At 45.1% G+C, this 22,285-nt stretch overlaps 1 protein-coding gene across 2 annotated transcripts in view; it reads left to right on the plus strand.

The window, feature by feature from the left end:
* The first annotated feature begins 1,988 nt into the window (after positions 1 to 1,988).
* acap1 (ArfGAP with coiled-coil, ankyrin repeat and PH domains 1) overlaps positions 1,989 to 22,285 on the plus strand; it is a 36,530-nt gene continuing 16,233 nt past the window's right edge. For both annotated transcript variants that reach the window (XM_083640498.1, XM_083640499.1), the window contains exons 1-9: positions 1,989 to 2,489; positions 7,730 to 7,787; positions 10,268 to 10,387; positions 12,651 to 12,704; positions 13,287 to 13,345; positions 15,020 to 15,203; positions 16,669 to 16,713; positions 17,792 to 17,887; positions 22,214 to 22,285. The exon at positions 22,214 to 22,285 is cut by the window's right edge and continues 3 nt beyond it. In XM_083640498.1, coding sequence (XP_083496624.1) covers positions 2,437 to 2,489; positions 7,730 to 7,787; positions 10,268 to 10,387; positions 12,651 to 12,704; positions 13,287 to 13,345; positions 15,020 to 15,203; positions 16,669 to 16,713; positions 17,792 to 17,887; positions 22,214 to 22,285 — 741 coding nt within the window. In that variant the 5' untranslated portion in view covers positions 1,989 to 2,436. The remainder of the gene's footprint in view (positions 2,490 to 7,729; positions 7,788 to 10,267; positions 10,388 to 12,650; positions 12,705 to 13,286; positions 13,346 to 15,019; positions 15,204 to 16,668; positions 16,714 to 17,791; positions 17,888 to 22,213) is intronic.

Here is a 22,285-nt window from a genome sequence, read left to right on the forward strand (position 1 = left end):
AATAGCCTCCTACACAATACAAAAGTGAATCTGAGAGAGTTTGTTGGATGAAGTGCTATTGATTAAAAAAATCATGTATTTATTGAGATTGAAATGGTAGATTCTGCACCGCAAATAACGATAGGATGTCTTATATGTGTGTGTGTGTGTGTGTGTGTGTGTGTGTGTGTGTGTGTGTGTGTGTGTGTGTGTGTGTGTGTGTGTGTGTGTGCGTGCGTGCGTGCGTGCGTGCGTGCGTGCGTGCGTGTGTGTGAGAGAGAGAGAGAGAGAGAGAGAGAGAGAGAGAGAGAGAGAGATGATATTATACCACCATAATCCCACATGTACTCACATTTAAATACATTTTATTTATTTATTATTATTATTTTTGTAAAGGCAGCCTCTTGAGTTTATGTCCTGTTTATTTTTTATGAAACTTAGCAACAACAGACCCAACTACGCCCTTCCCGTGATGTGTCGCCAGAAAAGCAAAGAAAGGGAGGGAAAATAGATGGTTCAGGCTATGAACATTTTACTCGGTGACTAATCTACTGGCTGGTGATCAGTGCAGTGAAGTAAATGCTGCTCTGACAACACAAAAGGGATGTTTCTGTTTATTCATCCATATGGAGCAAAGTAAGGGGGAGGGGGGTCCTCCTGACACATATTGAGTATTCATTTCAGTCATCCATTAAGATGTCAACAAAGTATATAAGAAAATCTATGATTTAAAATGAATAAAATTAAGACGTGAAGACTCATATCTACGACGCGTCATCAGTTCTAATAGTCATCTCTTCATTTTAAGTCCAGTTAATTTTTATTTTATTTGAGTAATTTTCTTGTTTTCCAGGTGAAATATTGGGCTACTGTCAGGCTGAATGCACTCTGCAGTGACGGCTTCTGGCCAGCAGGGGGAGTCATTTGGTATAGATCAGGGTGAAAACCCCTGGGTTTTCAAAGTGGGAGGTGGGCCTGCCCAGGGGGGCTCCAAGCAGTTTCAGGGGAGGCTCACCGAATGGAAGTGAAAATGACTTATTAAAATGAGATCATATAATAGCCTAAATGTGTGATTTGATTATTAAAGAGGTAGTTCAGAGATACAGTAGTTTCGTGGAATTTGACAGTTTTTCCCACTTTCCCAGAGTCAGAAACTAATAAATGCCTTCAGACAAACCTTTTTATGTAGCCTAGTATGTAACAGCAATATCAGGCTATCTTGGCTCAATTGTTGTGTGTATGGGATCAAGTAACATAATCATGATCCCATGGGCATCCAGAATTTGAGCGAGAAGGGGGCTCATTTTTCCTTTATCTGGGGGGAGGCTCGCAGTCTCAGACTTTGAAAACCCCTGGTATAGATAGATAGATAGATAGATAGATAGATAGATAGATAGATAGATAGATAGATAGATAGGTTTGTTTGTGTAGTTCAGAGACAGATGATGACAGGAGGCCAGACAGCAGTAATTATAAGCTCCCTCTCTCCTCAGACACAGCTGGGTGGCAGAGAGCAGAGCAGATTACCTCACTTTATGTTGCTCAACGTCGGTTTGGATTGTTTTGGCCTGGTGAAACCTATGGGTGAGACGTGAAAATAATGGATCTTGCAGAGAGGATTAAGCCGAGCTGCTCCCCAACAAAGACTAAAGTCTGAGAAGGTTGCTAGACGAGAATACACACCCTTAACAGTCCAGGAGGCTGATCTGAAGGAGGCACAGTCATCAAATGTCAGAATAAGATCATATTTTAGTAGCATAATCCCATGCTCTTCATCATGCACTTCTTTATGCATTTGCAGTCCCATGTGTGTAATTATATAAGATTAAGATGTGAGCCTTAAAAGCAAATTTGCTTTTAGCCTAACGTCTCATGTTTAACGAAATTATTATTTGCAAACTGCAAAACCACAACACGAGCAAAGAAACCCGGAAATAGAGATGGAGGGTGGACCTCCTACGCGCACGCGCGCGTGTGTGTGAGAGAGAGAGCGAGCGAGAGAGAGCGAGAGCTGCTTGGGGAAGCGACTGAAGTAATCGTCTGACTTCATTTCGGCTCGTCACTTGGGAATATTCACATTTTGGTTTTAAGGATAACAGCCCTTTCTTTCCGACAAACTTTGTGGACACTTTGTGGCATTTCCTCTCACCGACACAGGGGTTTAGACTGAATAATGGTAATACATCGGTAATTATCATTTGCATTCACTCACTCTGCTACTTCGGAAGTCTTCTTCTTCGGATGTAGGAGAAGAAGAGGAGACGCGGCGTCCTTTGAAGAAAACCCCGAGCAGGCAGCGAGAGAGGAAACATCGGAAACAACAGTCATGTATTTCACGGAAACTGTCTCAAGGGAGAACTAAACACCACTTTACCAAGCCGACCCCCCTCCCCTCCGTCAGTATTATCAGTAATAGTTGAGCTATTGGTGTAGCTACTCGGCAGCTACAGTGAAAGGATGACAGTGAAGCTGGACTTTGAAGAGTGTCTGAAAGACTCGCCCCGCTTCAGGTAAGAAGCCAATTAGTCTGATCGATTCAACGGTGGCTGACCTCTGACCTCCAGACAGGAGCAGCAGATAACCAGCATTATGAACCAAAATTGATCGTATTAAAAAATATACTTATGTATTTCCTCTAAAAACCCTGTCAGTTGGTTGCGTTGCATAACGTTTTATGTCAGGCTAAAAAGAAAAACTTTGTAAACTCCACTCTGCTGATAATGGTAGGTAAATTCAACCGTTAAGGTGGGTTCACCCTTCACCCTCCAGTCTACTATCATCTCTGGTTTACAGGCCTGTGTGGAAGTATTCTTGTGTCTACTTTCCAATCTCCAGAAATAAAAACCCCAAACATTTTAATGCATGCAATGAGTAGTGAAAGAAGTGCTCAAATCCCAAACAAAATAACTTAATGGAATATTACTCCAGTAAAAGTGCAAACCCTGCCAAAATTCTACATAGGTAGCCGACTGATGTATATAATGTAAAATCATTCATTCTGAAGAACAGCCATTTTTGGTGACCTACCTTTGCATTGACCTGCAAAGGTAGGTCAATGTTGTTCAAGATGGTCACTTGAACTATGATACTGCATTATTATGAACAACTCTAACTGACATTTTATATGCAAAACCTTAACTGACATTTTATATGCAAAACCTTATTCTGCAAAGTAACTTTTAACTTCAGGTGTCAGAGGAGTGTCGTCGTGGAGTAAAAAAGAACAATATGTTTCAATTTGAAATGTAGTAGAGTGAAGGTCTAAAAACCTATTAGCCTACGTAAATGGAAATACTCAAAGTGAAGGTACCTCAAAATTGCACTTAAGTTACTGCACTACTGGTTTTGTCAGTGTGTGATGTCACCACAAAATACACGTTTCTTTAATCAGTCTCATCTGAGGCTCTGGGCTCAGTTGAAACTGCTGATGCTATTCTCAAACTGCAGGTGGGGTCCTGTCTTGTCCTGTCTTGTCTTGTCATGGGTCTTCCTTGGGTCAAACTAAACGCAGTCAGCCGTAAAGGAGCCGCCCGCTGCAGCCTGGAGGGCAGAAAACACTGATCTGCTGCCTGACCCCACCGTGACTCCTCTCTCTGCGTTGTGACGTGTCGCGCGTCGGCACCGTAGAAAGACACTCAATATCAGGGCCGGCCAGCAATTCAATATCATTCCCTGTTTATCGCCTTTCAATAGAATCAGATCTGGGATGAAATCGTGATATGGAGTTATTGGGATACACAGTTCTGTTTGTCTATCACACACATGATAAACAACGCCATGCACATTCAATGCTATGACCGTCAGTTTGATCATGGGATTCTGCATGACGATGGCTGATATCGTAACACGTCAACGTCAACAGTAGCCGACATATTTTGTACGTATAAAACCTCTTAGCTACCTCGTAACGAAGCTTTCATTAGCCTTTTTCACTTACCACCCAATTCACCCATTTTGTGTCTAAGAGTCAGGAAGTAACACAGGTACACGCAAGACATTAACGACCCCCCCACCCGGCACCGGATCACCTAAATGGATTGGAAGTTGGAAACCCTCATTAATGTCTTGCTTGTGTAACCGAATGAATGTGAGTCCTGAGTGGTAGCGAGTAGGTTGGTTCAACTCACTCCCCGAGTATAAAGGCCCGTTAATCAGCTCCTCCAAAGGGAGCTAGCTCTCTTGGTGCAGTGGTTAGCGTGTCCGTCCAGCAAGCCCGAAGGTGGGCAGTTCGAATCCACCCCTGGGCAAGCCCTTAACATGGGTTGCTGCTGCAATTACCACCAACACAACGCCACGTTACACTCGCACCTGTGTCACTTCCTTCCTGCCTTTTAGACACAAAAATGGGTGAATCGGGTGGGAAAAGGCAAACAGCAGACACAGCACTCTCTCCCCGCATCTCATTTGTGATTTCTTTCAACACACTCGCAACATCTGGCGTAATCAAAAGGGAAGTGCCCCTAAGTCGGTTTTGCAAGTGGCTCGTGAAAGACCGGTTTGGCAGAGCTGGCTCTGGGTGTGCCCGTGATATTTCTGGCACTCTGCCTCTTAAGAGAGCGGCAGTGGCCTTCTTTCTGCTCTGTCTGTCCTCCTTGGTCTCACGTGTTTAACGGTGGTCTCTCTCCCCCTCTCGCTCGGTCGCTCGCCCTCCTCTATAGTGTATTTACCAGGCTCGCACAGCGGTGGAAAGTTTGACGTGTGGCAGCTGCAGTGCTGAAGTCTCATGTCAGGGAAGGAAGGAAAGTGGATGGGGGGAAGGAGGAGGAGGGGAGAGGCCTCGGCAAACGGCTTGAGCTGTTGTTAGACTTATTTATAACGACTTAATAGTCGTTGGGTCAAGCGATCAATCGATTAGTCGATCAGTTGTTGTCGCACCTCCTTGGCCCCCCAGCGCAATACACCCGCCAAGTGTGACGTAGAGCGGACGAACGGTTGTCAAGAGATATGCTGCACACACACACACGACAACAATGACACACACATGTACAGAATGTCCGTGCTTTGTCGTTTTTGATGGCATCAAAATCTCACTCGCTGGTCACTTTTGAACGATAAGGCACAGCTTTTCTTCCTGCGACGAATGAAAACTCGGTCGACTTCGCGACACTTTCGAAACGGTCTCTCGACAGATATGACATCAGAACAGACACACAGAAAAAAAGTGTTGAGAGACCGCTTCAAAAGTGTTTAGCGCGACGAAGCATGAATCAAGCCTAAGACTCTGCTCATCGCCCTGATCGACTAATAGGGGGGCAGCCCTATTATTTCCAGGAATAGTGAGCCGTAGGAGCGGAAAAGCAGAAGAAGAAGTCATCCAAAGAGAAGGGGAAAGAGAAGAAGACAGAGTTTGGCCTGACTTCTTCTGACTCAGAATCTGCTGCTCGGCTCGCGACACGCTGCCGGCTCAGTCAGAACGCCTGTGCCTCCTGTTGCCTCGGCGACGGCTGGGTGGGGGCGGGGCACTGTGGAGGGGAACAGGAAGCCAGGCGAGATGTGCTCGAGGTGATCAACAGGAGAGACAGGAAGTGGGGCTAACCGCGACGGAAACTCTGCTTCAGCTCTTTCTGCCTCTCTCGCTCTCTCTCTCTCTCTCTCTCTCTCTCTCTCTCTCTCTCTCTCTCTCTCTCTCTCTCTCGCTCTCTCTCTCTCTCTCTCTCTCTCTCTCTCTCTCTCTCTGACACACATCTCAACAACTGTGACACTCTTTCAGCGAGAGCTGAATAGGAAGTGTCTCTCGAGTGAAGCCATCTTTGTGTCGTCCTCTTTTCAGTAGTGTTTGCTCTCTCTCTCTCTCTTCTTCCTCTCTTCTTTCCTCCCGCCTCGTCTTAGCAGGCTTTTTTGTCATGTAAAGTCCGGTCCCGTTTGAACGGCCCGGGACCGGTCCTCAAGTGACCTCGGACCTCGATGCAAACGTCCCTGCACTAACAAACACGGACCTTCAGTCAGACAAACAGATACTGTCTGTCCTTGTGCCCTCTCTCTAGCTCTCTCTCTCTCTCTCTCTCTCTCTCCCTCCCCCTCTCTCTCCCCCCCCCTCAGGCCTTTAGCTGTCTCTCTCTCTCTCTCCCTCCCCCTCTCTCCCCCCCCCCCTCAGGCCTTTAGCTCTCTCTCTCTCCCTCCCCCTCTCTCTCACCCCCCTCTCTCTCTCAGGCCTTTAGCCCTCTCTCTCTCTCTCTCTCTCTCCCCCCCCCTCTCTCTCTCTCTCTCCCCCCCCCCTCTCTCTCTCTCTCTCTCCCCCCCCCCCTCTCTCCCCCCCTCTCTCAGGCCTTTAGCCCTCTCTCCCCCCCCCCCCCCCTCTCTCTCTCAGGCCTTTAGCCCTCTCTCTCTCTCTCCCGCCCTCTCTCTCTCTCTCTCTCTCCCCCTCCCCCCCCTCTCTCTCAGGCCTTTAGCCCTCTCTCTCTCTCTCCCCCCCTCTCTCTCTCTCTCTCTCTCTCCCTCCCTCCCCCCTCTCTCTCTCTCTCAGGCCTTTAGCCCTCTCCCCCCCCCCCTCTCTCTCTCTCTCTCCCCCCCCCTCTCTCTCTCTCTCCATCCCTCCCCTCTCTCTCTCTCTCTCTCTCAGGCCTTTAGCCCTCTCTCTCTCCCCCCCCCCTCTCTCTCTCTCTCTCTCTCCCTCCCTCCCCCCTCTCTCTCTCTCTCTCAGGCCTTTAGCTCTCTCTCTCTCCCCCCTCCCCCCCCTCTCTCTCTCCCTCCCTCCCCCCTCTCTCTCTCTCTCAGGCCTTTAGCCCTCTCTCTCTCTCTCTCTCTCCCTCCCTCCCCCCCTCTCTCTCTCAGGCCTTTAGCCCTCTCTCTCTCTCCCCCCCCCCTCTCTCTCTCTCTCTCCCTCCCTCCCCCTCTCTCTCTCTCTCTCTCTCTCTCAGGCCTTTAGCCCTCTCTCTCCCCCCCCCTCTCTCTCTCTCTCCCCCCCCCCTCTCTCTCTCTCTCCCTTCCTCTCTCTCTCTCTCTCAGGCCTTTAGCCCTCTCTCTCCCCCCCCTCTCTCTCTCTCCCCCCCCCTCTCTCTCTCTCTCTCTCCCTCCCTCCCCCCTCTCTCTCTCTCTCTCTCTCAGGCCTTTAGCTCTCTCTCTCCCCCCCCCCCCCTCTTTCTCTCTCTCCCCCCCCCCCTCTCTCTCTCTCTCTCTCTCAGGCCTTTAGCCCTCTCTCTCTCTCTCCCTCCCTCCCCTCTCTCTCTCTCTCTCTCTCTCCCTCCCTCCCCCCCTCTCTCTCTTTCTCTCTCTCTCCCTCTCTCTCCCTCCCTCCCCCCTCTCTCTCTCTCAGGCCTTTAGCCCACTCTCTCTGTGTATCTCTTGTGTCGATGGTGGAAGGCGGCGGAAACCACAGGGCAGAGCTGTTGAAGTCAGACAGAGATACTCTTACTCAGAAAACCCACAAACTAGCCGTGCATCTCAGACCTGTTGTGTGCATGCATGTGCACATAGAGGAAAAGCAACCAAAAAGAAGGCCCTCAAAAAAATCAAAGATAACGCACTTAAACGCAGTCAAATTCAAGAGCTTATATTTACATTGTGGTTAGAATAGATGTGTGGAAAAATTAAGATGTGTGCCTCTACTTTCATAAAGAAATACTAGCAAGAGAGCCTACTTCTTTTCCGGTATTGTTGTTACAGTACAGTAGGCTAATTCTAACGAGCTTCGCAACTAACGATTTTGTGTGTGACTGTGTTTCTGTGTGTGTGTGTGTGTGTGTGTGACTGTGTTTCTGTGTGCGTGTGCGTGTGTGTGTGCGTGCCCGTGTGTGTGTGTTGCCACTTCCAGAGCCGACATTGAAGTGGTCCAGAGCGATGTGAGTGAACTGGAGACGCGACTAGACAAGGTGAGACACACACACACATGTAAATCCAATGGGTGTGTGTGTATATAGTACAATATGAAGTCATACTGAGTCTCTCACATAGAGGAAGTTGTCAGATGATGGGGTACCTCTCGTGTGAAGGGCCAGTGAAGTGAGAGTGTGTTTTTACCTGGAGCTGAATGGGAAGCAGCCTCGCTTACCGCTTCCCCATCGTATTGTCCTGCAAACTGACCGCTGATTGTTCTTACCGCCCTGATTCCCCATTGTGTTTTTACTGTACAGCGTGTGCTGTAGTTTCACATCTGTCATCGTTCACTAGGTTTCTGTTCCCCGATGACATCAACGTCAACTTTAATCCCTTATTCTCTAGGGCTCGATGCAGCATGGTATTTTGTGTGGCAATATATCGTATTCCACAAATGTATTGTAGTATTGCGATATTTTATGATATAAATTGACAGGTGCATCATGCAACATTTATGACAGTGTTGGTCAGTCTGTCGACTTGACAATTTTACGGCAATAAACGTGATTGAAGTGAGATGAACAACAACCTGGAAACTTTATCTTAGATGAAAACAGATACAACAGATAGACATAATTTGCAGTGGGGAAAAAGGTAATACATCGCAATATATTGCAATACTCAATATATTGCAAAACTAGCATATCGCAATATCACAATAATATTGTACCGTGACTTAAGTATTGTAATAATATCGTATCTGGGGCATCTGGTGTTTCCATTCCCACCCCTATTATTTGCTGTAAAGAATATAACTGAGTGCTGTCCAAGTTTCTCCCTCTTCTTACACAGTATATGGTAACAAACTAAGTTCCTAAGTAAATGTTTATATAGTCACGTAGTCCTTGAGCAGGAGAGGAAGGACACAGCAAAACAATAAGCAAACATCTCACTCTGGATAAGAGCCTCAGCTAATAATATAATGTATATATATGATAATATATGTATATTTATAAAACGGCTCTCTCAAATCAAGCAATCTGATTGGTTCACAGCCATTGTATAATTCCAGTAACCGAGTTCAATAACCCATGGCCATGGGTTATTGGTTGCCATGGCAACTCTCTTACTAAAAGGCAGCGCTGCGCTCGAGCCAAACAGCTTTCTCCTGATCTGCTGTATGGAGGGTCACTAGTCCTTCAAGTCTTTGTACAATGAGTCATTATGGACGCATGATGGCGCAACTCTCTTACTAAATGTACCTCAAAAACAAAATGGCGGAGACAGCTTTCAGATCCTTGTGAATCGATCTTCGCTTATAACTTTACTAATACTTCGCAGAAAATGATGTTTTGTACAAGAATAGACGCGGGCTAATGTCTTAACCCCTCTCTCGCGCGCCCTCACTCTTAACCCCGCATTTCTAAATAAGACGTAACGTTACTTGGTGTCGGCATACGGCTCTGGTGTCGGGCTTTGCAAAAAGCTCTCAGCAAGCGCCAGGATTGGCCAATGTCGACTTCAGTCTCCAGAACGATCCAATCAAATCACCCGCACGTCTATCTTCTTGCTAGAGGTCCCGCCTTACAGTAGTGTTTCAACTGACTCTATCAGAATACCATGCCAGTCGGACTTATAGTATTATTATTATTATATTATTATACTTGGAAACCGTTTTATAAAAGCAATATAGCACTCGAGCTGCGTGGTGTTGTGGAATATATCCCGCTGATAAGCTGTTATCGGCCGAGTGGGATAACAGCTTATCAGCGGGATATATTCTCCACAACACACTTGCTCTCATGCTATATTGCTTAAATATATATATATATATAGAGAGAGAGAGAGAGAGAGAGAGAGAGACAGTCGGCGTGTGTGGGAACGCCCACAAAATGTTATACGGCTGGCGAGCGAGTGGGGTAAAACCGTCCATATATCTCAATGGGCTGACCCACCAAAGGAAGGTGCTGCGGCTCTAACTACAGTTTTGGGGATTCTAGAGCAGAACATACATATGTACACAGTATATACAGTATATATATATATATATATATATATATATATATATATATATATATATATATATATATATATATATATATATATATATATACTGTATGTATATTTATATTTATATATTTATATATACCTGTGCAGAGCAGGAACAACAGCATTTAGGAACAGGTTCGTCTGCTCAATTTTATTTTAATTAAATAAAAAATAAGTCAATCTAACAATCCTGGTGTGAGCTGGACTCCTACATGTACCATAATATGATATGAATCAAAAGTAATGGATCTGACAAATCGATGCAGTTGGCTTTTCAACTTGTATGATGTATGCTACTCCTCCCTACGAGCATCAGTGAAGCGATCAGGATGCAGTGCAGACCAGATGTGACAGCTGTGTGTGTGTGTGTGTGTGTGTGTGTGTGTGTGTGTGTGTGTGTGTGTGTGTGTGTGTGTGTGTGTGTGTGTGTGTGTGTGTGTGTGTGTGTGTGTGTGTGTGTGTGTGTGTGTGTGTGTGTGTGTGTTAGTTGGTGAAACAATGCCACGCCATGCTGGAGGCGGGCCGGGCCTACTGCCAGACCAGCAAGAGCTTTGTCAACGGCCTGAAGGAGCTGGGGCACCACTGCTCCGGGGACAGCATGATGGGGGTGAGTGGAACACACTGACATACCGGCTGTCAGCAGTTATTTAAAGGGTCCCTATTATGCTTTTCCATATTCTGTGTCATACTGTTATTTATATACTGTTACAATATTGGATGTTAAACGTGGCCAAAGTTTCAAATAATGAGGTAAACATATGTGACGGTCTATACCCCTGGAGGGGTGTCAGGCATATAAGTATGTATAAGTAAGTATGTGAACGTTATCCCTATTAGCAAAAATGTGCGTGATTTAGACTGCTCTCAATCTCAACGAGAGGTTACAAGATTTGTCTTGATTTGTCCTGTCTGCTGCCTTCGATACAGTCAACCACCAAATCCTTCTTTCCACTCTGTCTGACCTCGGCATTTCAGGTTCTGCACTCTCCTGGTTTGCTTCCTATCTCTCGAACCGCTCATACCAGGTCTTATGGAGAGGGTCCCTCTCCAGATCCTGCCCTCTTACCACCGGTGTCACCCAGGGCTCAGTCCTGGGCCCCTTACTTTTCCTTCTCTATATCAGATCTCTTGCCTATGTGATCTCTTCTCATGGCTTTTCTTATCACTGCTATGCTGATGACACCCAGCTTTTCCTTTCCTTCCCCCCCTCCGACACTCAAATCGAGGCTCGCATCTCTGCATGCCTCAAAGACATTGGCGACTGGATGTCTGCCCACCACCTCAAGCTCAACCTTGGTAAGACAGAGCTACTCTTCCTCCCAGGGAAAGACTGCCCTCTCGCAGATCTCTCCATCTCCATTGACAACACCACTGTACTTCCCTCCCAAACAGCTAAGAACCTTGGGGTCATCCTTGACAACCAGCTGTCTTGCTCAGCCAACATAGCTGCGACAGCACGCTCCTGTAGGTTCTCCCTCTACAACATCCGCAAAATCCGTCCCTTCCTCACAAGAGAAGCGACTCAACTCCTGGTCCAGTCACTTATCATCTATCGCCTGGACTACTGCAATGTGCTCCTGGCCGGCCTACCTGCCACTGACATCCGACCGCTTCAGCTCATTCAGAACGCTGCAGCTCGTCTGGTATTCAACCAACCCAAATTCTCTCATGTCACTCCCCTCTTCCAGGACCTCCACTGGCTTCCCATCTCGGCTCGCATCAAATTCAAGACACTGGTACTGGCCTACAGGGCAGTACACCAGTCAGCTCCCCGGTACCTGCAATCTATGTTCAGGTTCCAAACCTCTCAGCGCTCCCTTCACTCCTCCACCAGTGCAGGTCGCCTCGCCCGTCCTTCGCTACGGGGGCTCAAAAGTCGCTCACCCCAATCTCGACTCTTTTCGTCCCTGGCACCTCAATGGTGGAACGAGCTTCCACCTTCGGCTGAATCACTGCCGATCTTTCGGAAAAGACTAAAGACACACCTTTTCAGGCTCCATCTGGGCCCTTCTTGATCTAACTTCTTTCTCTCTCTCTCTCTTAAAAAAAAAAAAAAATACTAACCTAAACTAAACTTGTACCACTGTTCCTTCAGAATTTGTAGTTGTCATAGACTGTGCTCCATAGTTGATTGCTCTATTGCTGACAAAAATGTGTTATTGTAAGTCGCTTTGGATAAAAGCGTCTGCCAAATGATGTAATGTAATGTAATGTATATTTGAACGAGAACACGGCTCTAGGTGATGTCAGATAGACCCCGATTACCATATATGGTCGTTGCTCCAGCCCCCTGCACTGTTCAAACCAACCAATGGGATCCTACGGAACCAGCCTGGAGTGTGTTCATAAATAAATACACATTTTAAAACTGTGACAGTGCACACCACTTTAACACTACATACATATATACATCAAACCCTTCAGCTACTTCTGCTCTCACTCACAATGTCAAAATATAAGCCATGCGATGCGTTTACCCCAAAGCATGTTTTTACAACTCTTAAACGCATCTGGAATGTGACACTTTTATTTCTTACTCCCAAACAGTCATAATGTGGATCTGCTTTACAAGCATTTCCTGACATGGTTATGATGATGAATGGGACATTATGGTCAAACTTTGCCAAACAAATGATTTGTTGAAAGTACGTGTTATCTCAAGTTAGACACAGCGTAACGCCTTCATTAGTGGCTATAAATCAAAAGGCTGCAGGGTCCAAACGGACTGGGATTTAATGCATCCATCTTATCCTCTGCTGTGGGAATGAGAGTGATTGCATTGAACCTGGGATACTGAGCTGAGGTGGCTGTTATGGCTGAATGTCATTACATCATTGAATTGTTGTAAAATAAATGACTTCTGTCTTTAGGAATGCTTGGAAAAATTCTCCAGAAGGCTGTCTACCATCTTGGAGGCCCAGGGGGTGAGTCTGTCTGTCGTTCTGCACGTCTGTCTGTCTGTCTGCCTGTCTGCCTGCCTGTCTGTCTGTCTGTCTGTCTGTCTGCCTGTCTGTCTGTCTGCCTGTCTGTCTGCCTGTCTGTCTGTCTGTCTGCCTGTCTTTCTGCCTGTCTGTCTGCCTGTCTGCCTGTCTGTCTGCCTGTCTGTCTGTCTGTCTGCCTGTCTGCCTGTCTGTCTGTCTGTCTGCCTGCCTGCCTGCCTGTCTGTATGTCTGTCTGTCTGCCTGTCTGTCTGCCTGTCTGTCTGTCTGCCTGTCTGTCTGTCTGCCTGTCTGTCTGCCTGTCTGTCTGTCTGTCTGCCTGTCTGCCTGTCTGTCTGTCTGTCTGTCTGCCTGTCTGTCTGCCTGTCTGTCTGTCTGCCCGTCTGTCTGTCTGCCTGTCTGTGTCAGTTTCTTTGCACCACTATCTCCATTCCAGTTATGCCGCTTATCACACAGTATGTGGTGGTATGTGTGTCCAGTTTAACTGTAGTATATTTGTCTCTGCCTTCTCCTCCTAACTCTCTCTCTCTCTCTCTCTCTCTCTCTCTCTCTCTCTCTCTCTACCAGGAAGTGATTGAGACCACACAAAAGTCAGTCAAGTTGAAGCTGCAGAGTTTTGTGAAAGAGTGAGTGGGCTGCGTTTGGCTGCCTTCCCCATCTGCTTCGTGTAATCCTTTTGTTTTGCGATGTCCCCGTCCGGCGAGCAGCTATTTTCCACCGCATAACTTCTAACATACACAGCCACCTACTTACTAGCGGGCCACTCCCTTGCATGCCTTCAGACCATTAGCACATCCTATGGAAATATATTCTAGACTTTTACGATCTGACATTGCATTCTTCCATTCCCCTTCTCTTTTCCATGTATCTTTATATATTATATATATTTATATATTATTTATATATTCTAGAAGTTTAGGATCTGTCATTGCATTCTTCCATTCCCCTTATCTTTTACATGTATCTTTCCTTATATATATTAATATATATACAGTATATACATTCTAGAGGTTTAGGATTGCATTCTTCCATTCCCCATATATATATGGGGAATGCAAAGAATGCAATCCTAAACCTCGAGAATATATATATATATATATATATATATATATATATATATATATATATATATATATTCTCGAGGTTTAGGATTGCATTCCTCCATTCCCCTTCTCTTTTACATGTATCTCTCCTTAGATATTTTACATCTATCTCTCCTTATGCTAATATATATATATACTGTATATATATATATATATATATATATATATATATATATATATACCGTAATTCTTCCAATAAGCGCCTGTACCCTAATTGCCGCCGGGTCTTCCATTTACCGCCTGGTCCAAATTGATTTAGCATAATAAGCGCCTGACTCTAATTGCCGCCCGGGCCGGAAATGGAATATTTTTTTGGATACCGTTGTTATTGTTGTTTTTGTCAAAACTGCCTGTACCTACCCTCTTGTGTGTACTAAGTACTATCTCACTGGTTTAAACTGCCTGTGCCTAGCCTCTTGTGTGTACTAAGTACTATCTCACTGGTTTAAACTGCCTGTACCTAGCCTCTTGTGTGTACTAAGTACTATCTCACTGGTTTAAACTGCCTGTACCTAGCCTCTTGTGTGTACTAAGTACTATCTCACTGGTTTAAATAAGCAATTTGATACTTTACGTTTTTGCTGAGCAGGCATTTATGTTAAAAAAAATAATAACCGCCTGGCTCAATTATGCCCAAATGGAAATAACCGCCTGACTCTAATTGCCGCCTGGTCTTCCTTTTACCGCCTGGTCCAAATTGATTTAGCATAATAAGCGCCCGGGCCCTTATTGGCAGTTTTACGGTATATATATATATATATATATATATATATATATATATATATATATATATTCTAGAGGTTTAGGATCTGCCATTGCATTCTTCCATTCCCCTTCTCTCTTCCTTATGCTCATTTTCTGTTCATCCAATTGTGCTTTATTAGATAAACAGTGGGCAGATCAAAGAGAGAGAGGGGGAGTTGATGACATGTGACATGAGTTGGGTTTGAACCCACGACACAAATATGTTCAGTGTGCCTTCTTAACCCACTGCACTTAATCTGCATGTGTTGATCTTGATATTACATTTCAATAAGAATGCAAAACATCCTCTTTGTATTATGTATCCGCCATTATTCCTGCCTGTAAATTGCTTGCCACGCCCAGTTTTGTGTTTAAAGAAAACAAAAATTCATGGATGAATTAACAAGATCTGTCGCTCTGTTTTCCTCAACTGTCCTCCACCCTGCCCTCCAGGGATGTGCGTCGGTTCAAGGATGTGCGTAAGAAGTTTGAGGGTGCCAGCGAGAACCTGGAGGGGGCGCTGTCGAGGAACGCTCAGGCTCCGCGGGGGAAACAGCATGAGGTGGACGAGGCCAGCAACGCTCTGCTCAACGCACGCAGGACCTTCCGCTCTGAGGCCCTGGACTACGTCCTGCAGGTGAGAGAGCACGCACCACCGGAAAGATATGGGCCTGTATGGGTCCACCGTCAAAATAAACAGTTTTGATTAAAGGTCCCATTTTATGGTATTTTAATAGTTTAGAACATGTCTCATGGGTCTTTAAAACAAGGTTATGAATTTTGTTGCAAAAAACAACTCAAATCCAGCCTCTGTGGGACTTCTCTCTCTGCTCTGTCTCTGAGATAATAGTTTTCTTTGTTACATGTAAGTGATGGCAAAGTTCAAATGACAGGCAGCTTTTGAGGAGAGGACAGAGTGAATTTAGAAGGCAGTTTGTTTGTAGATGGAAAGATGAGCAACTGCAATTCTCCCTTTGAAATAAGTTGAGGTGGGCTAATAGAGACAGAGTGAAGTCCTGTAGTAAAGCACAAACAGAACATGTGTCACATAAGCAGTGTCACAAACACAGCGCTGGCACCAAAAAGATTGATGATTGTGGAGCTGCTTTTGTGCTTTTGTGTTTTTTGTGTTTTTTTTTATTATTGACATCAATTCAATACAATTTCTCGTAGGAATAGTACTTTGCATTCATTAAGATTGTAAACATATATTCCAGAACAGCAAGGCTTCTTTCTAAATTTGAATATAAATAAAAGTACATAAGAAAACAACAACATATCTTTAAGGCGCATTTTCACATTCTAGAGACCCAATCAACAAAATAATTACACCGTATCCGATATGCAGAGATCTACCCAATCATCATTTCTTCCTGATTTAAAAAACCAGATGCCGTGACACAGCACTATACAACTTTTTTATTGGCTGAATCAGCCAGTAGTGCAAGAGAAGAAAAATACTTTTTAAGCTCATTTTTGAAACAGTTAAGTGAGGGTTTCTGAATGATGTTTCCATTTACAACAATGAATGTGGTATTTACCCATAATTATCATGATATTTATCATATCAGATATCTCCTTGGAGAGCTTATCTTTGTACATTAGAATTTGATGTGCATTCAAAGATGTGACATCTTCAATTTTTATTCCTAGCCGGCATTGAATGATAACAGGCCAGCCGCGGCGTTTCACTCCAGGGCATGGCTGTGCCAGGGCATGGCTGCTCCAGGGCATGGTTGTGCCAGGGCATGGATGTGCCAGGGCATGGCTGTGCCAGGGCATGGCTGTGCCAGGGCATGGTTGTGCCAGGGCATGGCTGTGCCAGGGCATGGTTGTGCCAGGGCATGGCTGTGCCAGGGCATGGCTGTGCCAGGGCATGGCTGCGCCAGGGCATGGCTGCTCCAGGGCATGGCTGCTCCAGGGCATGGCTGCTCCAGGGCATGGCTGTGCCAGGGCATGGCTGCTCCAGGGCATGGCTGTGCCAGGGCATGGTTGTGCCAGGGCATGGTTGTGCCAGGGCATGGCTGCTCCAGGGCATGGCTGCTCCAGGGCATGGCTGTGGGCTCCTGGGTCTCTCTAAACACACTTACCTTTTATTCCAGATTAATGTCATTGAGGCCAAGAAGAAGACAGACATTCTCAATGCGGTGAGTTTATGTTGAAATGCAGAAGGTTTTGTTTTTGTACCTCCTCCTTGTAGTATGGGAGTGGGCACTATATTGATATTATCTCGATATCATGATATGAGACTAGATATCGTCTTAGATTTTGGATATTGTAATATCAGCATCGTATTACAGTAAAGTGATGTCATTTTCTGAACTTGCCAAACTGTTGGCTGTTGTATTAATTGCCTTTTCCCACGTAGTCATTATATCCACCTTACTGATGATTATTTATCAAAAATCTAATTGTGTAAATATTTTGTGAAATCACCAATAGTCAGGAAATGAAAACCTGTCTTTGCATTTTCTTTTGATCACAGTCTTGTTTTAATCAAAGTGATTGTGACATCTCACACGTGGCTTTGACTTCGAACGTTATTATAGCCCACACTTCCTACAAAATAACGAGATGTGATTTTTGGTCTGTCTATATCCTTGTGCTTTGGTTAATCATTTGTGTTGCTTTGTGTTTGTTTGGTGTGCCATGTGGCTGTCTGTCCTTGTTTGGTCAGATTCAACATGTGCAATCCTTGTTTGTCTGTGTTTAGCCCATGGCTAACATTCTCCCAACAACTGCCAACCATGTTGGAGAATGTTTGATTGGTGTGCCATGGGCTTAACTCTCCTCAAGCCTCAGTAGGTCGTGCCATGGAAACAGAAAACCGGGTTGAAAATCCCACATAATAACTGGTCTCAGCTTTTCTGGGAGGCTCGGTTGTTGAATTTCTTATTCTCGTGATATCTTGTTCGGTGCCTCCTCTACCCTTTGGAAATGTTATTCAGTGCCACACAGGACTTCTATTTCACCCTCTTTCTCTCTAAAGTCCCATGGGGAAAGATTTCATTTTTGTAGGTATTAATTATACGAGCATTATTTGAGCATGTCGGGAGCATAATTGACCGTCTGCGTAAATCACAGAAAATCACATGACATAATAAGATATTCATGGTTATTTAAACCATCACTTAGCGAGCGTCTGCAGTTACTCATTATCTATTTGAAAATGGCCAGATTCATGTAAGAATTCTCTGAAACGCTCTCTCCCTTGGTCCTTCGCAGATGCTGTCTCTGATGGACGCGCAGGCTCAGTTCTTCCAGCAGGGGCACCAGTCTCTGTCGGAGCTGGACGACTACCGACGCATGCTCGGCGAAGAGGTGAGAAGGTGTTAGGGTTACACCCAAAGATATTCTCATTTCTACTGGTAACGTCCCACCATAAAAGGAACAGTTCGCCCAAAAATGAAAATTCTGTCAGCATCTACTCACCCTCATCATGAAGGCGAGTAGATCGACAAACTCTTCACCTGTTTCATGAGGGGCTCCTGCCAGTTGAAACAGGTGCAGTTTGTCATATAGCACACGGGTGAACTATTGCTTTAATATGTGTATAAAATGTTGCAGTTGCATCACAAACCTTGTAGCAGAGAGGTAGATTCTTGTGGTGTGGCTGTGTACGTCAGTTAAGTAATGTCATAAGTAAATAGTGAATAGTCTGATAACCAAATTGAGGTTACCGTGTGACACAGTAAACTGCTCGTCTTTAAACCTAAACCGAGAGCCGAAGATTTCCAATATGGCCGCCAAAGGGTGCGTCACGTCACCTGAAAGCACGGTAAAATTCCTCTGTTGTTCAAAGTGAAAAGAAACATGGAATTGGGGTTGGCACGATGGGCGATGGCATCGACCGACGTCGATGGGCCGAACACCCATCGACCTCTGAGCCTTCTACTGTACATCGGACCATCGATCGTGATTAATTATGCGCGCGGGCGGCATTAAACAAGCGTACCCTGTCCCCAGTTCAGGGAAGCGGTAGAGTGGAGAGGAGGAGGAGGAGGAGGAGGAGGGGAAGATAAACAGAAGTCGGTTGTGTTGTTGTGAAAATGTTAAGACAAAGAAGAAACTTCCCGTTCTTTCCTGTTTTCCACTCAATGTGAGTAATGTTACAAGTCTTCAACTGTGAATTCAACTCGCCTGTTTCCATGAAGTCGCTCCATTACATACAGTAGGCTGCTGCTGCTGCTGTGTTTCTATCTCTCCTTAACGTAATGTTAGGTTCAAAACTGAGCACACACAAATCTAAAGTTATCCGCCAGTAATTCTGTCCATTTTCTGCCAGTTAAATTCAACACACACACATTTAACGTTAACGTTGTTTGTTTTTGCGCCTTTCAATATACTACTGCCTCAGTCGCCTGGCTCTGGGCTCTCATGACATGTAGAGCTCAGCTGTCCTGCTGTAAACATTACATGCATTGCAGCTGCACAACGGCACTGCAACGACTTCAAAAATGATTCGTCCTTCGCAATGTTTAACTGTGGAACCATCGCGGTGGCTATTTGGTTGACATCGCACAACCCTACATGGAATAACAATATGATGAAAGGCAGAAATAGAGTTTGAAGAGTAGAGTAGAAGTTGTTGCAGGTTGAGATAAGATGAATGCAGAGACTTTCCAGTTGTTGCATTGGGGGACGAGAAAGAAAGGAAAACATTTATAAATAGTCAAGTTTGTTTGAAGCAGCTGTCCCTCTGCTCTCTGACCTCTGACCTCCTCGAACTCAACTCAGCAGTTTGAGAGTAACTGTCCCTCTGCTCTCTAACCTCCTCTAACTCAACTCAGCAGTTTGAGAGTAACTGTCCCTCTGCTCTCTGACCTCTGACCTCCTCTAACTCAACTCAGCAGTTTGAGAGTAACTGTCCCTTTGCTCTCTGACCTCCTCTAACTCAACTCATCAGTTTGAGAGTAACTGTCCCTCTGCTCTCTGACCTCTGACCTCCTCTAACTCAACTCAGCAGTTTGAGAGTAACTGTCCCTCTGCTCTCTAACCTCCTCTAACTCAACTCAGCAGTTTGAGAGTAACTGTCCCTCTGCTCTCTGACCTCTGACCTCCTCTAACTCAACTCAACAGTTTGAGAGTAACTGTCCCTTTGCTCTCTGACCTCCTCTAACTCAACTCAGCAGTTTGAGAGTAACTGTCCCTTTGCTCTCTGACCTCCTCTAACTCAACTCAGCAGTTTGAGAGTAACTGTCCCTCTGCTCTCTAACCTCCTCTAACTCAACTCAGCAGTTTGAGAGTAACTGTCCCTTTGCTCTCTGACCTCCTCTAACTCAACTCAGCAGTTTGAGAGTAACTGTCCCTCTGCTCTCTGACCTCTGACCTCCTCTAACTCAACTCAGCAGTTTGAGAGTAACTGTCCCTTTGCTCTCTGACCTCCTCTAACTCAACTCATCAGTTTGAGAGTAACTGTCCCTCTGCTCTCTGACCTCTGACCTCCTCTAACTCAACTCAGCAGTTTGAGAGTAACTGCCCCTCTGCTCTCTAACCTCCTCTAACTCAACTCAACAGTTTGACAGTAACTGTCACTTTGCTCTCTGACCTCCTCTAACTCAACTCAACAGTTTGAGAGTAACTGTCCCTCTGCTGTCTGACCTCCTCTAACTCAACTCAACAGTTTGAGAGTAACTGTCCCTCTGCTCTCTAACCTCTAACTCAACTCAACAGTTTGAGAGTAACTGTCCCTCTGCTCTCTGACCTCCTCTAACTCAACTCAACAGTTTGAGAGTAACTGTCCCTCTGCTCTCTAACCTCCTCTAACTCAACTCAACAGTTTGAGAGTAACTGTCCCTCTGCTCTCTAACCTCCTCTAACTCAACAGTTTGAGAGTAACTGTCCCTCTGCTCTCTGACCTCCTCTAACTCAACTCAACAGTTTGAGAGTAACTGTCCCTCTGCTGTCTAACCTCCTCTAACTCAACTCAGCAGTTTGAGAGTACAGTAACTGTCCCTCTGCTCTCTAACCTCTAACTCAACTCAACAGTTTGAGAGTAACTGTCACTCTGCTCTCTGACCTCCTCTAACTCAACTCAACAGTTTGAACAGTTTATGATGACGACCAGATTGTTTTATTCACCTTATGTAGCCCCGCCCACTTGAGCCAGTTGTGTTATGACTTCCTGTTCAAAACACCGTCTGTTTCACCTGCTCACTAGTACTGTACTGTCACAGGAAGTGTAAACACTATAGGAAGTAACTGGCTGAACCCTGTGTTGGAACATAAGGTGAATAGGGGAGTCACAAGATGACATCATCACACATTCATCATGACAGGAACAAGTCAGCACTGTCGCAAGTTCCCAACAACAGGAAATATTTCACATGTCTGTGTCTGTGGGTGTGTGTGTGTGTGTGCGTGCGTGCGCGTGCGTGCATGCATGTGCACGCGCGCGTGCGTGTGTGTGTGAGTGATGGCTGCTCCTTGTCGTGACTGTGGAAGTGGCAAAAACTTCATAATTGTGTAAATTACTAGTGATATTGCTATATTGCTGACACAGGTTTGAAACAGGACGTGAATTGGTCAACTCTCACTGGTCCGATGAAACCACAATAGAGTAAGAGGGTGTGAGAGAGAGACAGAGAGAGACAGAGATTCAGAAGGATAGTGTGACTCTGCAAGAGAAACCACTGATGTTCCTCAATTTGGCACAGGACACAGGGAGAGGTTCAACACTTCCCAATTCCTGTTTCCTGCAGCGCAAAGTCTGGAGTGATAACCTCTGTCTCCAACCTGTCTGTCTGTCTGTCTGTCTGTCTGTCTGTCTGTCTGTCTGTCTGTCTCATATATCAAATGTAAAGTATATGGATTGTAGGAGGGAGACAGGAAAGCGAGGGAGAAAAGGTGAAAAAGCAGAGTTGGAAATAGGAAATACAGAACAGCAGCTAGATAGACAGGAAAAGGGAAAGACGATATACGACAGCAGCATAGACCATCTCCTCTCATCCTTTTTTCTCTCAATGTTTTTTCTCTGCCTTTAACATTTCTGCACATTTTCATTCTGATATGATTTGAGATTGTCATATATTTATTTAGGGGAATACGCAAGATAAGCTCATATTTCGATTGTTGGACCGGGTTCCACCCCCACCCCCCATGTTTCATGGACCAAAAAAGATAGAAATACAATCACAAAATCATATTACGTTATTGTCATTATTACGGTAAAACCCAATCGCAATTGCTGCGATGTAAACAACATACTGGCTCACCTGCTGCTGCGATCAGAGCGAGTTCTGTGTCCGTGGGTAATATTTATGTCATTCTATTCATCCACTGTATTTGTGATCAGAATATTAAGATCCGCATGAAATGCAACCAAATGCAACCTTGACCAGGATACAAGCTAGTATCTGCAGTGTAAACGCACTCAATCTGTCTCTCTTCCTCCACCCTTCCTCATAATCACATCACAAACATGATTAATACATCATTTACCCATAATATTTTTGTCGATTTGATTGAAATATTGGATAATGCTTGTCTTGACAAAAATGGTGAAAAAAATAGAACAGTGTAAAAATGTTGGTCGTAGCTATGCAAAAGATATAATTAAGTGCAAATGCATCATGAGAGTTATCAATATGAAAATATATGTATTAGTGTACTTGAAAGGTGAACAGCATCTCTGTCTCTGTCTCACAGCACACTCAGCTCGTGCTCAACTCTGCCAGGGAGAAGAGGGACATGGAGCAAAGACACGCTGCCATCAAGAAA

This window comes from Poromitra crassiceps, assembly GCF_964638095.1.
Source record: "Poromitra crassiceps genome assembly, chromosome: 7".
Classification (NCBI taxonomy): Eukaryota; Metazoa; Chordata; class Actinopteri; order Beryciformes; family Melamphaidae; genus Poromitra; species Poromitra crassiceps.